General features: G+C 39.6%; 1 protein-coding gene across 7 annotated transcripts in view; it reads right to left on the bottom strand.

The window, feature by feature from the left end:
- Positions 1 to 14056, bottom strand: part of LOC142368083 (myocyte-specific enhancer factor 2D homolog) — a 30353-nt gene that overhangs the window by 5824 nt on the left and 10473 nt on the right. For 2 of the 7 annotated variants that reach the window (XM_075450136.1, XM_075450138.1), the window contains exons 3-11: positions 12286 to 12489; positions 11692 to 11829; positions 9718 to 9934; positions 7365 to 7421; positions 6607 to 6788; positions 5122 to 5184; positions 2546 to 2675; positions 2212 to 2398; positions 1179 to 1247 (exon numbers count right to left, since the gene is read on the bottom strand). In XM_075450136.1, the coding sequence (XP_075306251.1) occupies positions 1179 to 1247; positions 2212 to 2398; positions 2546 to 2675; positions 5122 to 5184; positions 6607 to 6788; positions 7365 to 7421; positions 9718 to 9934; positions 11692 to 11829; positions 12286 to 12489 (1247 nt within the window). The remainder of the gene's footprint in view (positions 1 to 1178; positions 1248 to 2211; positions 2399 to 2545; positions 2676 to 5121; positions 5185 to 6606; positions 6789 to 7364; positions 7422 to 9717; positions 9935 to 11691; positions 11830 to 12285; positions 12490 to 14056) is intronic. The other 5 variants (XM_075450137.1, XM_075450140.1, XM_075450141.1 and 2 more) reach the window with 5 other exon arrangements.

The following is a 14056-nucleotide window of genomic DNA, read 5'->3' as shown; positions in this document are numbered from 1 at the left end:
AAAACAAAACGTTGGAGCCCACACCAAAGGGAACAGGTGGATTAGAAGGCATGTGTGGAGAAAGGTGTGAATTTTTAATCGCAGTTTGTTTCTGTTTTTCCCCTCAAACGACAGCATTCTTTGCATCAGAAACACAATTTTTGCTTGCAGCACACCATAAATCAGACATGACAAGACTGTTTTCTGATGTACAGACGCAGTGTGTGGAGCATTTACACAGGTATAAATGTGTTCATTAGGACAGTGAGTGAGTACGGTGGCCCTTAAGATCCAAAATATGTATGAAAGTCAGTGCAAAAAGGCTTTTTTTCCCTCCTTCCTATGTTGTAAGAGTGTAAATGGAAAAACATACATGCATATAAATCATGCAGTGTGTGTTCTTGAATCATTTGAAAATGCGCAACATTTTATAATCCTGAGTCTCTTTGGTTTATGTTTCAGAGCTGCCACAGAAAGTCTTTTTTTTGAAGTCTTAATCTTTTTTCCACTGTTCGTTAACTCTCCGCTCAGAGGGCTAACTTATCCAGGGGACAAGCCCGTAATCATATTAAGGTATGACATTACACCATTTTGCAGCTTCTGAAAGCGAGACACTCAGATAATTAGGCGAGTTTGGTATTTTTATTGGGCCCACAAAGATCTGCCCTTTACATCAGAGCTGAAAGTGAGCTGCCGGCTCTGGTTCAGACGGTCAAAATCCGTCACTCTGTACACAAGAAGTCAGCTTCAGAGCCTTGTAAACATAAACTGGTACAGATGCAGTGAGGACGTCACAACTGTTCAAATCACTTGGATATAAAGCCACATTTAAAATGAATTAAGTTATATTAAATTAAAGCAACGACGCTGAAATTTACCATTATGCAGTTATATATATGGAGCAAACCAAATATTTTAGTCGGATAAAACTACGTGTCTTATTTTAAAAAGATCACTTGATCCTTATAAAGCTTTTTTTCTTTTACCAAATCCACTCTTCTAGTCTTTGTTTACAACAAACATATGTATACATAATCCCAGATGTTTGCTGTGTCTGAAAATAAATGCAACAATCTAAAGCCTTTAATGCAAAACATGTAGAATATTTGTGTTGCATTAGAGGCAGAACCCCCCCACCCCCACCGTACAGACAAGGCCATGACATTTCACACACGCACACACTAGCAGTGGCTGTTCACCTCAGATTGGCAGCCAGACTGGACACCTGGCTAGACAGCTCGCTGCTCTGTTTGTCCACACCCCACATGCTGTGGACGAGAGGAGAGAACACACTTCAAGGATCTGGTGTTCATGTCAAAGCCAGCCCGAACCCTCGAAGCTCTGAATACACGATGATGTTTTAAGAAATGAAAATAAAAAAAAGGGCCAACAAATCTAACACAGACACTTCTCAGTGTTCTTTATCTAATGCTGGTGAAGAGGGAGGAAAAAGGGAAAAATTCTGCTGGGCTTTAATAAGAACTCTTAAATCACATCACATTTGCTCAATACTCTCATTTCTAGATGATATCTACATTTAATGACATTCAAAATAAGCAGAAGTATTTCAGAGGGCCTGCAGAAGTTTTCACTTCTCCAAAGGAAAGCTTCATTCTGACTGAGTGTAATCCTGATGGTGTTTTAAGACCAGAACAAAGTTGTGAGGACCTGGGAAATGTTATACTAACACACACACTGGAATTCTTAAGAACATATCAAATAAAAAAATAAAAAAATCTTAGTACATGAGGCCCAGCCGTGAGTATTTTGTCTTTGTTATCCGGCATGACGTAACGGTTTAAGTCCACCAATACTGCCACCGACTCCCAGGACAGGGAACACAACCGAGCCACGGGTCCTTCGAAGCTGTTAAGTGGTGTAAGTAAACCTGATCCTGCGATCAGCATGTGATATCACAGCGGAAACAAACCACTTCTTCCCTCCCAACAATGTCTCATACTGCTTACTCAATCGACGGCAGAGGAAACTGTTACTGATGTTATGAAAAGGCTGAGATGGTGAGATGCTGGTGAGGGACTGTTTCACTAAAAAGAGGATATGAATTGCTTGCATTTAAGGTCATGATATGGATATCATGCAAGCAACTGGGAAGGTCAGTATGTCAGCATTGGAAATGTCATCAGGAGACTGAAAGCTGTTAGACGAGGCTGTTAGGACCATCATCCCTCACGCTGCATTGCTGAAGATAAAACGACTTAGAACAAGACTTACACCAAGTTGCTGAGCGATGCTAGGTTAAGTTGTTGCTGCTGTTGTGTTTGCTGCTGCTGCTGCTGTTGCAGCGGTTGCTGGGAAACAGCCTGCTGCTGTTGCCATGTGGACACGCTGGTGGGCAACAAGCCGCCAGGCGATGCCAGAGCGTGTAAAGCAGTGATGTCTGCACTGGTCAGCTGGTACTCTGAGAGAGGAAAAATGACACAAAAGTCATAACAAAATTAGTATTTGAGCAGAGTTCCATTTAGTTGCATTTTACCAAAACCATGATGGTAAAACAAGACATCGTCTGTTTCCTTCTTTTCGCTCCCCGAGTTCTCGTTCACTTCACCTGTGTTGTACGCTGTGGGCATGGCAGAGAAGGGCAGCCCCTGTGCCAGGAGACTGGGTGTGGCTACAGAGACCACCGGCGTGGTGAGGGTTTGGGCCACCTGGGCTCCAGCTGCCAGCCGCTGGGCGTTCTGCCGGAGAGGAACACAACATGTTATTAGAAACCAGGAACCAGCATCTAAATGTGAGCCAAAGTTGAGACTTATTTCTGGAACGTTCATTTCGACATGCTGGGAATGACAATGTGCACATGGCTGGATTCAAAATGACGTCGCACATCAAGTTCATCTCCAGACGTTCTTGAAGACATGCATCAAAAACGGCTGTCTCTTCTCGAGCGAGACACATGTAGAAGAATTTCATCAAAGGCAATTTATTCATCCCTCAGAACTGTGGAAAAGGAAGAACTGACTTAAAAAAAAAAAAAAAGCTGCATCGGATTCAAGTTAAGCTTACAGAAATCCTATTAATTGATGCTGAAGCTGCGCAGCACTTTGAAGGAAATTAACAGACCCATAAAAGAAGATAAAATCACAGACTGGTTGATAAAATAATAATGATTTTCACTGCATTGACTAAGTGAGAAACATCACTGTGGAGGAGCCTTGATGTAACCTAATACATCATTTTACTGCTAAAGCAAGACAAACGAAGCATAATTTAATGAACATGGGGGAGGGGTGGAGCACTGCAACAGAGAAATTGATTGAATTTTGCTCTAGATCTGTATTACTTGATCTAAAACTTCAAAATAGGCAGAGGAGGACGCACTCGAAAGGTCTTCTTAGTTTTATAATGCCACTAAAATTTAGCAAACGACTGCATCTCACCTGTTGTTTAAAAGCAGTAAGCATTATTTATGGTAGTAAATAAGATAATGAAAAGTGTCAGTTAATGAGTCTTCTACTGGCATCAACTACTCACCATTAGTAGTATCTATTATTTTTATACTTTTTCCCTTCATTTAAGAAGCCAAACTGGATTATTTTTGCCTCATCATTTTGTTTTTTTCTTAAATAGACACAAAATGCAGCATCTATATTTAATATGCATTAATCTGCATGAAATTGCATTTTATTTTCCTGCAAAGTTAATGTTTTATCAATTAGTATTGACAAGTAACTGTTTGAACAGTTCCAGGTCGATGTTACAAGCCGCTTTCCGATTAAACTCTCTGATGTCACTGCAGTAAATTACAACAGTTAAGTTATTCCTGTAAAATCATCACTGAGAATAATCTTTTATGACAATGGTCTCGTTTTACTTTATCACATCTCATCCAACATAAATATATTCAGTGTTTCCTCAACTCAGATGTGACAGACGTGCTGCTAATGAGTAAAACTGAATTAAAGTTGAATTATATCACAGATGGAAAAAAATGTAGAAAAGATCTGCTACAAAAGCCCAAAGACATTTTAATTCTGGTCTGGAATAACTCTTGTGTGAGAGGAGAGATTCAGCCAGAGCTGTGAAAACACTAAATTCAGAGAGGGAGAGGAGACGGACCGCAAAGAGAAGACAGATTCAATTATCTGCCTCTGAAGAAGTGAGGAGGGGCGACGGGGTGAAAGTGATGAAAATTAATCACCATCCTCTGGAAAATGAGAACCTTGCCTGTCAACTATGAGAGGAATTGTGGAAGAGGGGCGAGAAAGGCAAATGCCATCAGCAAAGAGCAGCCGCCATCATTTAAATGATTCTTAAATCTAAAACAGGTAATTCTCCAAGATAACAAGCTCCCCCTCGTCATGTTGTTGTTGTCGATTGCAGTTTAATCATTTTCTGAAACCATCGTTCTAAAGGATTCTTGTTAAACTGTCAATAAACTTCACAAATGCTGAATATAGAAACTGACTCAGAGATGCAGTTTATTCTTTTAAATGGCAGTAAAACCAAATCATTCTGCTAAGGAGCATTTCTAAGTGCTCGATTTAATCTTTCAACGTCTCAATTAATTAACTGTGGAATCGTTTCAGCACGAAGTGCAACTAAAAACTAGTTAAATAATTACATGCAAATACTCTGTGGGTAAATAAATATGAATGCAACCGAGGAAAAAACGTTGAAGTTAAATGCCTTTAATGTAATTCTGGTTAGTTTTTAAAAGTCTCTGATTAACACATCTTCTGGTGGATGGTGGAAATGAGTGTGTGTGGTTGTCAGTGAACAGGAAACATGCTCTGCGGTGCTCTGCACCACGATGCCAAGTGATAAAACACCCATGCTTTCAGTGGCATCATACGTTACGATGAAGTAAATGGGCCTGGTTCAAACCTGAAGGGATCACTCACAGACAGTTCATCTAAAGCATCGTTAAGTGATTCATTTGGAGATCCAAATTGGACATTTTCATGAACCTGAGGCTAAAGAAATACTGGAACAACACATCCATGAGCCCTGAACCACATGCAGCTGGGTGGAAAGCACAAACGGAAGACCATCCCAAGAAATGTCAGTGGAGCAAGAACGAAACAATAAAACTCCTTCAGAGCTGCATCCATGCTAATAATGTGTGGACAGTCGAGTGTCATCGACTCATGCGAGTGACTGACGTGGAGGAAAAAAAAAAATCACCTCGTTTACCAATTCCAGCTCATCCTCTGTCTGCAAAGGGTGGTAACAAAAAGGGTTACAACTCTGGAGGAAGTAGGCAAAAACACAGAACAATAAAATAAGAGCTGCAAAGGCTAAATGTAGTTCATCGATGTTACCAATTTGCTCCCTGAATAATAAGATATTTCTGTACAGGCTGATTAAAAACGCTGTTTCAGCTCTGGAGCTTTTAATGACATCACGCAATCTTCATTAGAGATTTTCACTTTTTCCAAGGTTAATATTTAACATTTAATCCCATTTTAAGAGCCAACAATGAGGAGAAAGCTTACACTTGTGTTACACCTGTAGTTGGAGACAGTGAAGCAGGCTGTAAACACAGCACAGTCACATGATCAACCTTTAAACTGTGGCTACTGACAATTATCGATTCTGATTTTTCATATGCGGATCAACTTTTATTGCTTATAGTTTAACTAAATGCTTGGCACACACACAGGAGCATTTTCCCATTATAAAGTCCCGTGTCTGAGTTAAATCTTAGTTTAAGAGCCTTGCCTCAGCCAAAGATATAGGAGCTGCAGTGATTTGCATAAACACTCTAAAAACTTCCAAAAAATGATTAGAAATGTCTTCTGATTGAGAAACACACAGATGTAACTTTAAATGTGTGTCATTAAGTAAATCTCAAGGTACAAGCTGAGGAAAAGGGACTAAGACTGAGGACCTCCATAATGTCAGCAATAATGAAGCTGATGGAGAGCTGTTATTGTCTCTCCTGCATCCTGTCTCTCTTTATGTGCTGAAGTGGCTCGTTCAGCTGAAATCTTTATATCAAATTTCAATATGATCCTTTTGTGTGCTTGATGTGTGCTTCGCCCCATACTTCACCTGTGCCTCCTTGCTATAAAAAGGTTTGTTTCAAACATTGTTAGGGTTTCAAAACTCCTGACCAAGCCTTGTGGTACCCTTTTGGATTGCCTCAATACTATCATTTATAAACAATGAACTCATCATCTGCTCTAATGGTTAAATGCTGAATAAGCAAATTCAGAAGCAGAGAAATCACAGCTGAATGTCAGTGGGAGTTGGCTGATTCAGAGACTTTTCCAACTCTGCCAGAGTAAATAATGACATGTTGGACCTCAAGTGCAAAAAAAAAGGTTCTTACAAGGAGCACTAAAATGATGGCAAACAGCCCTGTAACAGACTGTTTATCTTTTCATTCAATACTTCCATATACATCCCCATTGTTTTTGTGTAACCTTTCATTCCAGTTGCTGGAAAGAGACGGAATATTTTCCTGAGAGAAAATGAAAAAAACCCTCCTATCTTCTAATTTTCCGGAGCTACAATAATAGGTTTCAACTGTATCTTCGCTTTCTGGTACTTTCTGCCATCTAAGGTTACTGGGATGAGAATAACTATTCTATAAACTGACTTTAAAGGATCAAAACGTTAACCAAACGGACCCAGACAACCCAAGTTCGGCTTAGTAGATCTCACCATCTGCATAAGGCTCTTTCCGCCCTGTGAGGTGATGACTCGGAGGTCTGGCTTGCGGCTGTTGACCATCTGGGGGCTGGGTGGTGGGGGTGGAGACTTTGCCGGAACTACTTTCCCCAGACTGTTGCCGTTGGAAACGGTGAGGAGACCTGGGGAGGCCCTGGCACTGGTGTATCCGTTAGCTGCAGGGAGATGGAGGTGCGAATGGAAGGAAATCAATAAGAAAATCAAACAGGTGTGTGCAGACAGCGTGCAGGTTGTGTTTCCCTTTGAAACTGTTCCTCTTTCTCTTCTCAGAGGTGATAGTTTAAAGATGTGTTAATGTCAGGAGAATTAAGGAGTTTCTACATGCTGCGTGGACGAAATGCTGAGAACGATTCGATTTAATGTCAACAAACATTTATTCCTTTATTTTAATGTTATGCTGTCTTTTTTGTGATAACCGTGTCCTCAATAATACACAGAATTTTGGAAGTATGAATACGTTGTTCTGTACAAACATATGAGATAAAGAACAAAGACATGCAATAATGTCAAATTGTGACCAATGTTCCAGAGGAAATGCTGAGAATCCCGTGTATTTGTGTTGGCATTACTACTGGCATGGCCACATCGATGTGAGGGACATTCACAGATTGTGCAGAGGAGGAATAAATACATCAATACTGATCAGATGACAGAAGAATACTTGCCAGTGGAAAAGAAGAGCCAACTAAAAGGATAAAGCTTGGATTTTGAACAAATATAGAAGTACTCACGGACTGGACTTGGACATCCTCCGTTTGAATTATTCAGGTCGCCTCCAAGAAGAGCGCCTAGTGATGAAAGATTAAAAGGAAAGAGATGCTGCGACTTAAAAGTTCTTCTGACAGACATTGATTCATAAAAAATGCGTTTCGTGTTCTTTTTTTCTTGGTATAATAATCACTAGAGGCTTTAAGCTCTACTCTTTTGCTTATCTGGTTGCATTTACTTGCTCGTTATCCAGGTTTTGATCACATCTGTGGTTCACATGGAACATAAAAACATAAGCTTGTTCACGTCCAGTGTACACAGTCATTGAAGCATGAAGTATTTCTAATTGTCCGTCTACTTTGGTTAAGGTGGAATATCCAGGTTACTAAAAACTAGATACTGCAAAGTCCCCATCATTACCAGTGTATTGGTGCTTATGATAATGCAGAAACTGAGGATACGGATATCACTTAATATGCTGATAAGCAGCACCTCAACCCTACCATGTCTACTTGTAGAGCACTCCCGCAGCTTCTAGCAGCCCAAATTTGGCCAGCTTCATGAAATAATACAACCCCAGTCTACAGTATTGCTTTTGTAAATCCCAGTGCGCATAAGTAAAACAAACATAAGTTTCTGTTTTAATGGACCAGAAGAAAAGATCCGCAGCTGGAGCGAACTTCATAACACCGAGGTGCTCTGAGTACTAAACTCATCACAATCAACTCATTTGTGTGGATTAAAAATATATTGAGAAGTTTTGATTGTTAGATTAGTAATGTGACAAATTTTCGTCAGCAGGACGTTGTTTTCCCTTTGCCCGTCCCTCTTCTGCTCTATCCATGTGTGTCTGTTCCACCGCCACACACACGCACACACACGCACACACACACACACACACACACACACACACAGAGAAATAGAAACAGAGGACGAGCACAGTTGAGTCGTACTATGTTTACAGCTGCCAGTTAACTGGACCACGTCCTCGTCCCAGTACATTTGCACTGGAGTGGAATCCAGTTTTTGACTTAAGTATGTATGAAATATGTGAATGAGAGCAGCTTTTACTGGGAATTCAACCGTATTAATATTGATCTGAATATAAAAATATGCAAAAAGATGGATCTTTGAAGCATAAATGGCACCGAGGCCAAATCGACTCTAGTTCCGAGTATACAAGCAGGGATAAATCAAGCTACAACTGCATTATGTGGGTGTGAGAGTCTGGCAGAAGTTCCAGTTTGTATCATTTTCATTGTACTAACATATTTACATGCATTGCATTACATGCAAGTCCTGTTTTGGTCAGAAGAAACATTCACACTGTCAGATTAGCCCCATGATGCAAGTTGAGAGGATTTGCTTCTTAGGTTTGTTATAAACAAAGTCGTAGATATTTGAATCGATGTGTTTTTGTACCACTGTTAGTAAACTGCAGTCGCTTACTACAGCCATTCATGGAGTTCAGTGCTTATCTTACCTATGATTGCCTTCCAGTAAATGCACCTTACAGTTTTGTTGACAAGGTTAAAATCTTATGTTTAGAAATGGGAAAGCCCCTTGTGTGTTTAACACTATCCCAGTTTGCAAATAGTAAATCAGTCATCAGTTACTGAATGAGTGGTTAAGACACAACCTCGGTGAGCTCTACCCATTTCAAGTTTAAAACAACTGATAGAGGCACAAAAAATTCTTAAAACCCATTCGGTTTGAATCATTGAACTCAAATTCAGTGTAGAGAAGACGAGACGGATCCTTTTTGCATGTGTGAGTACAGATCAAAGATTAAAATGATCATTCTTCTATCTTCTGTCATTCAGGGATTATTCTAGCCACCTGGACCAGGCCGGTTAGCTTTGGCTTTGAACAGAAATGTTTCCGAACCATTCAGTCATCGCATATCTAATCACTCTCAGAAAACAGCCTGATGGAACAAAACTGTTTTGCTCTGCTCCATTAAAATATAATCTCTGCAGTGAATACATCCTACTTATACATCGTTCTTATGTGTACCGTGCAAATAAAAACTTGGAATCTTAGAAGAAAGAAATATGAAAAAATATGAACTCTGCTTCTTCCATTCATTATGAAAATGTCACAGAGAACAAATTAGTCCAGAACAGAATAACAAGCATGACTCCCTGAGGACCTAAAGAGCTTATTATACATAATGTTATGGAGCCACATACAGGCAGCATGAAGCTTAGTGTGTGATGATCAGATAACGATGGACACAAACATAATCGTGTCTTTGAGGTGAACGTGCAGATTTTAAAGAAGAAACCTTTAAGTAACAAGAAAAATTCCAGCACTGAAGATCACTTGTTTGTTTCTGCGAGGCCACAGATGACTTGAGTCGCGTCACTTCCTCACCTGCACTGGCTGGTCGCTGTGGTAACCCAGGAGACACCGTATTTCTCTGAAGAGCTGGTTGCTGTGGCGACAGGAGGTGGCTATCCGTGAGCGATGATGATGTGACATAGGAGGTAGTTACCAGTGCGCTGCCAGGATTACTGAACTGCAGTGTGCTCTGATTGGACGCCTGGACAGTGACCGGCATGGTAAACGTTTGGGGCGGAGCCGCCGACTGCTGCAGGATTACAAGAGAAGTTCATCTTTAGTCCGACAAACTACTCTGTAACACTTAAAACCAAAACATGTCTTTTTCATAAAGTTTACAGTAAACTTTTTCTTTCTTTCTTATGTTTAGATCTGAGTGAAGCATCAGGAAGAACCTGGTTATAATTACTCTTCCAGTTACAACTAACCACGACCAGACCACTCATGCTGATGCCAAAATACATGTCTAATTTCACAATATCCCAACAGGAAACTACATGGTGAAATTTTTCTCATTACATGCCAACACAGCAATAACTACACGGGAGATTTTAGGCCTTTATCGTAATGTGAGGACCTACCACCACTCTGACTCCGTAGTGAAAATATATTATTTTAAATGCAAATGATGATACTGAAAAAGATACCGATGCAACACTGAAAAAAAACAAGAAAACTGACTGTTTTCTGGTGGATAAATACGAAATGGTGAACTTTGTCCTTTGTAGCAAGGTTGCAATCAGCTGATAATATCCAAGTTGACGCATTTCATTTTTCATGATATCGGAGTGAAATAGATTTTGAAATGTATCTATTTTAAATTCTTTCCACTTATCTATTTCATCATTACTTGCTTTCTTGAAACTGTGCCCTTCCTTTTTGTGCACCCTCGCATTTACATCCGATGTTTTTCAGCCTTCTTATTGTTGCCATTATATTTATTTATTTTATTCTATTCTATTCTACTTGCTTGTTTTTACTATTTTAATTGTTTTCATATCTTTACTGTATGCTGCTGCAACAAAACAATTTCCCAAATTGGGATTAATAAAGTATTTATCTATCTATCCATCTATCTAATGAGTTTTATGAAATGAGAGCAAATCATACAGTCAGCTAACAGCTACGAGCTATTCAACTTTTGCGTGTGTAGGGTCTAGGTTGTAGTGAGCGATACCCACTCAGGTATCGTTTCATTATGCGTTTTCCAAATGCAAGGAGGGAGTCTTTCCAAGCCAAAGAAGGACACAACCTGGAAGGTTTCATCCTACTAAGGAAGCATCTTTGACTTTCAGAAGCATGAACCTGCTGATAGGGGAGCTCAGCAAAGAGCTACTCAGAATGAGACCATAGAAAAGACAAATTTTCACTGTCTGAAACAACTTAAATCATTTCTATAGTGGTTTAAAATCACTATATATAGTGATTCATTCTTACATTTTGTCAATTTTGCCTCAGACATTTACTTTGTCTATAATTAACTGGAATAATCATAGTTGAACAAGGTTCTCACTCATAAAAGGGATTATGTGTCTCTCAGAAAGTCTGATTTAACTGGGAGATATTTGTGAGTATTGCCAGCAAACAAGTGAAAATTAAACTTGAATACACTTAAAAACAAGCGCAGTCCACAACTGGTCCAAGAGTGAAAAAACTTTGTCGTCTGACCAAGAAAGCTGTGGTTGTTGAGGCTGCAGCAAAACACCCTGATGTGTCAGAGGTATCAGTTCATCACTATGAATCATCTGGAGGTAGCACATGAGCAGGACTTGAGTTAGATCCTCTTTAAATTGTTACAGCGTCTCCCAAACTGTGAGAGCTTAAGGTCAGACGTAGATGAAAAAACTCAGATGATGAAAATTAGGAAGAACTTCAACCCAGAAGCGGTTTCCTGTGGGCACTTGCAGCAAAACAGAATCATAACTGACAAAAGTTTGACCAAAAAGTCAAGAGGGAAGCAGAACAGAGTTTGTTGAGAAATTACTGTGTCAAGTTTAAGGTACTTACTCCGTAGCGTTTGAAAAGAACATCAAGGTCCTCTGTGGTCTTACGAAATTTGTCGTCGTTAAGAGGACTTTGGTCGATCGAGTCTTCGCCATCTGGCTCTGGACTGTCACAGCCGTTGAAACCTTTCTTTCTCAAAGTCTGTGAATGTAAACAAGAAGGCAGCGATAAATAATCAGGGTAGTTTTAGATACGACAGTATGTAAAAGTATATATTTCCTGTTTGGACACTGCAGTCACAGGACAGCTCATGAGCTTCATAAAGGTTTCAAACCATGAGATATGATGTATTCATCATTTATGACCGCTTTTGCTATTGAGAATAAAATTCAGTGTTTTGATTAACTACTTCCATATGAAAATGATACCTCTAATCACAAAGAATTATGGATTGCCATAAACTGTGAAGCCGTTTTAGTAAATTTAGTTAAGTTCTTTGTTGCACTAAAAAGTTGAGGATTTATATTATTATTATTTGGCTTCTCAACAAAAAGCAAAGCAAAGACAAAAGGTTTTACCATTACCTAAAAAATTTATTTATTTAAATCAAGCCAAACTCTCCCTTGTGCACCAACCCGGGTGGTGTGTCGGCTTTACCTCAATTATGTCCGCATTAGTCCGGCTCTCGTGTGGCTCGTTGTACTCTGTGTATTTGAGCAAGACCTTGTCCATGTCAGTGCTGGCATACTGAAACAGCTTGTTCGCATGGTTGAAGATGATGAGGGCAATCTCGCAGTCGCACAGCACACTCAGCTCGTAGGCTTTCTTCATCAAGCCAAACTTTCGTTTTGTAAATGTCACCTGAGATAAAACAGAGGGAGTTGTAACAAAAAATGTATTTATTCTTACTCTTTATGTCTTTTTTCAATGGATCAAGTTAACCGATATTTTTTTCCTTCTGCAATGATAAGAATAATACAGCCATAAAAGAAACAAAGCAGAGGGCTCAGTTTTCAGGTCCAGTATCGAGACATCCTTCATTTTGGGGTCCTTTGAGAGTCATAATTATTAGCATTACAATGAAGCAACAACCTTTTCCCTTCCTCAACCCTTTAAAAGGGCACCCACTTGGAAATTTAAAGTTTCAACCCTTGAGTGTATTTGGGGGCTATTAGAAGACAAATCTCCTTTTTTTTTATTTTTTTTTTTATACATCTGATTGTTTTTTTTACTAAGAGGAAGTTTAACCGCTTCAGGTCCATTCCTGATAGGTCAAAGCCTGTGACTTCATCTCCTGCGAAGTAGTCTGATGGAGACCATTTCTGATGAGGCTATAGTGAACAGTAGATGGATCCAGATGTATCTCTCAGGTCCTGTGTCCAGTCTTTGCTGGATTCTTTTTATTATTTCTTAGGGACTACACTTTCAGACACTGTTCATCTGCTGTAGATATTTTTTTGAAGGCACTTTTGTCCTCCACTTGTTTCTGTTTCCCATTGCACACGAAAAAGAGATATGCCAAATTTTCAGCTAAAAGCTGTTGGAAATGACCTTGTTGGTGCAACAATCCAATTTCATGACTGTAAATCTGATTTTGGGCATTTTTTTGTTGATACAACTAAAGAAATGCGAACAAATTATGCCTTTGTGACAGGCTGCTGTCTCAACACTGGTTCATTCCTTGAGTTATGTGCCTTTTTTAGAGTTGAATGTTTCAAAGGTCAAAGTTAATTAGCGAACGAATAAAACACATTCTTTAGAAAATGGTCCGGTTCAAGAACTCGACTGAAAATGAGTGAAAAAGCGGCCAAAGAAAAACTTGGAAAGTTCTCTTAGATCACTTTAAAAGACAGAAGTCTGCGCACCATATCTTCACACAAATTTGCAGAGATTAGACTTCTGAGTCATTTCCTACAACTTTCCAGTGACCGAATCAACCAAAATATACTGCACACAAGTTCCTCTGGATGCTTGATGTCTAAACAAGTTGACTGAAGTGTCTCAGTGATCACCATCACGATGGTCTAAATGGAAGATTTATTGAGCAGGATCCATTTCTGTGTGAAGACGTGAAACCGGAAACAAAACATTTCTTGGTGATTGCCAAAAAACTATTAAAAACAGGAGTAGAAAACACACCCCCGAGCAGAGCTTCTGGTGGTTGCAAAACAGAAACAATCAATGCAGCCGTCTATGATTTTGGACAGTCTGCGGAATGTTTAAGAGAGAGCCGGTCATGGAAAAAATGATTGTGCCTTAAGAATGCTGATAGGAAAAAAAGACTTGGGAGGACTGAGAGCCCGAGACAAAACATTTGGTGGTGTGATGAAAACATAATTGAACTTTACGGCTGTGCTACAAAGCCCTTTGGCAGAGTTCGGACTCATCTCTCCTCCAGCACCATCATGACTGCGTAGTGGGGTGGCAG

This window comes from Odontesthes bonariensis, chromosome 18 (genome assembly GCF_027942865.1).
Source record: "Odontesthes bonariensis isolate fOdoBon6 chromosome 18, fOdoBon6.hap1, whole genome shotgun sequence".
In the NCBI taxonomy this organism is placed as follows: Eukaryota; Metazoa; Chordata; class Actinopteri; order Atheriniformes; family Atherinopsidae; genus Odontesthes; species Odontesthes bonariensis.
The sequence above is the reverse complement of the archived record's forward strand: the minus strand, read 5'-3'. Positions and strand labels throughout refer to the sequence as shown.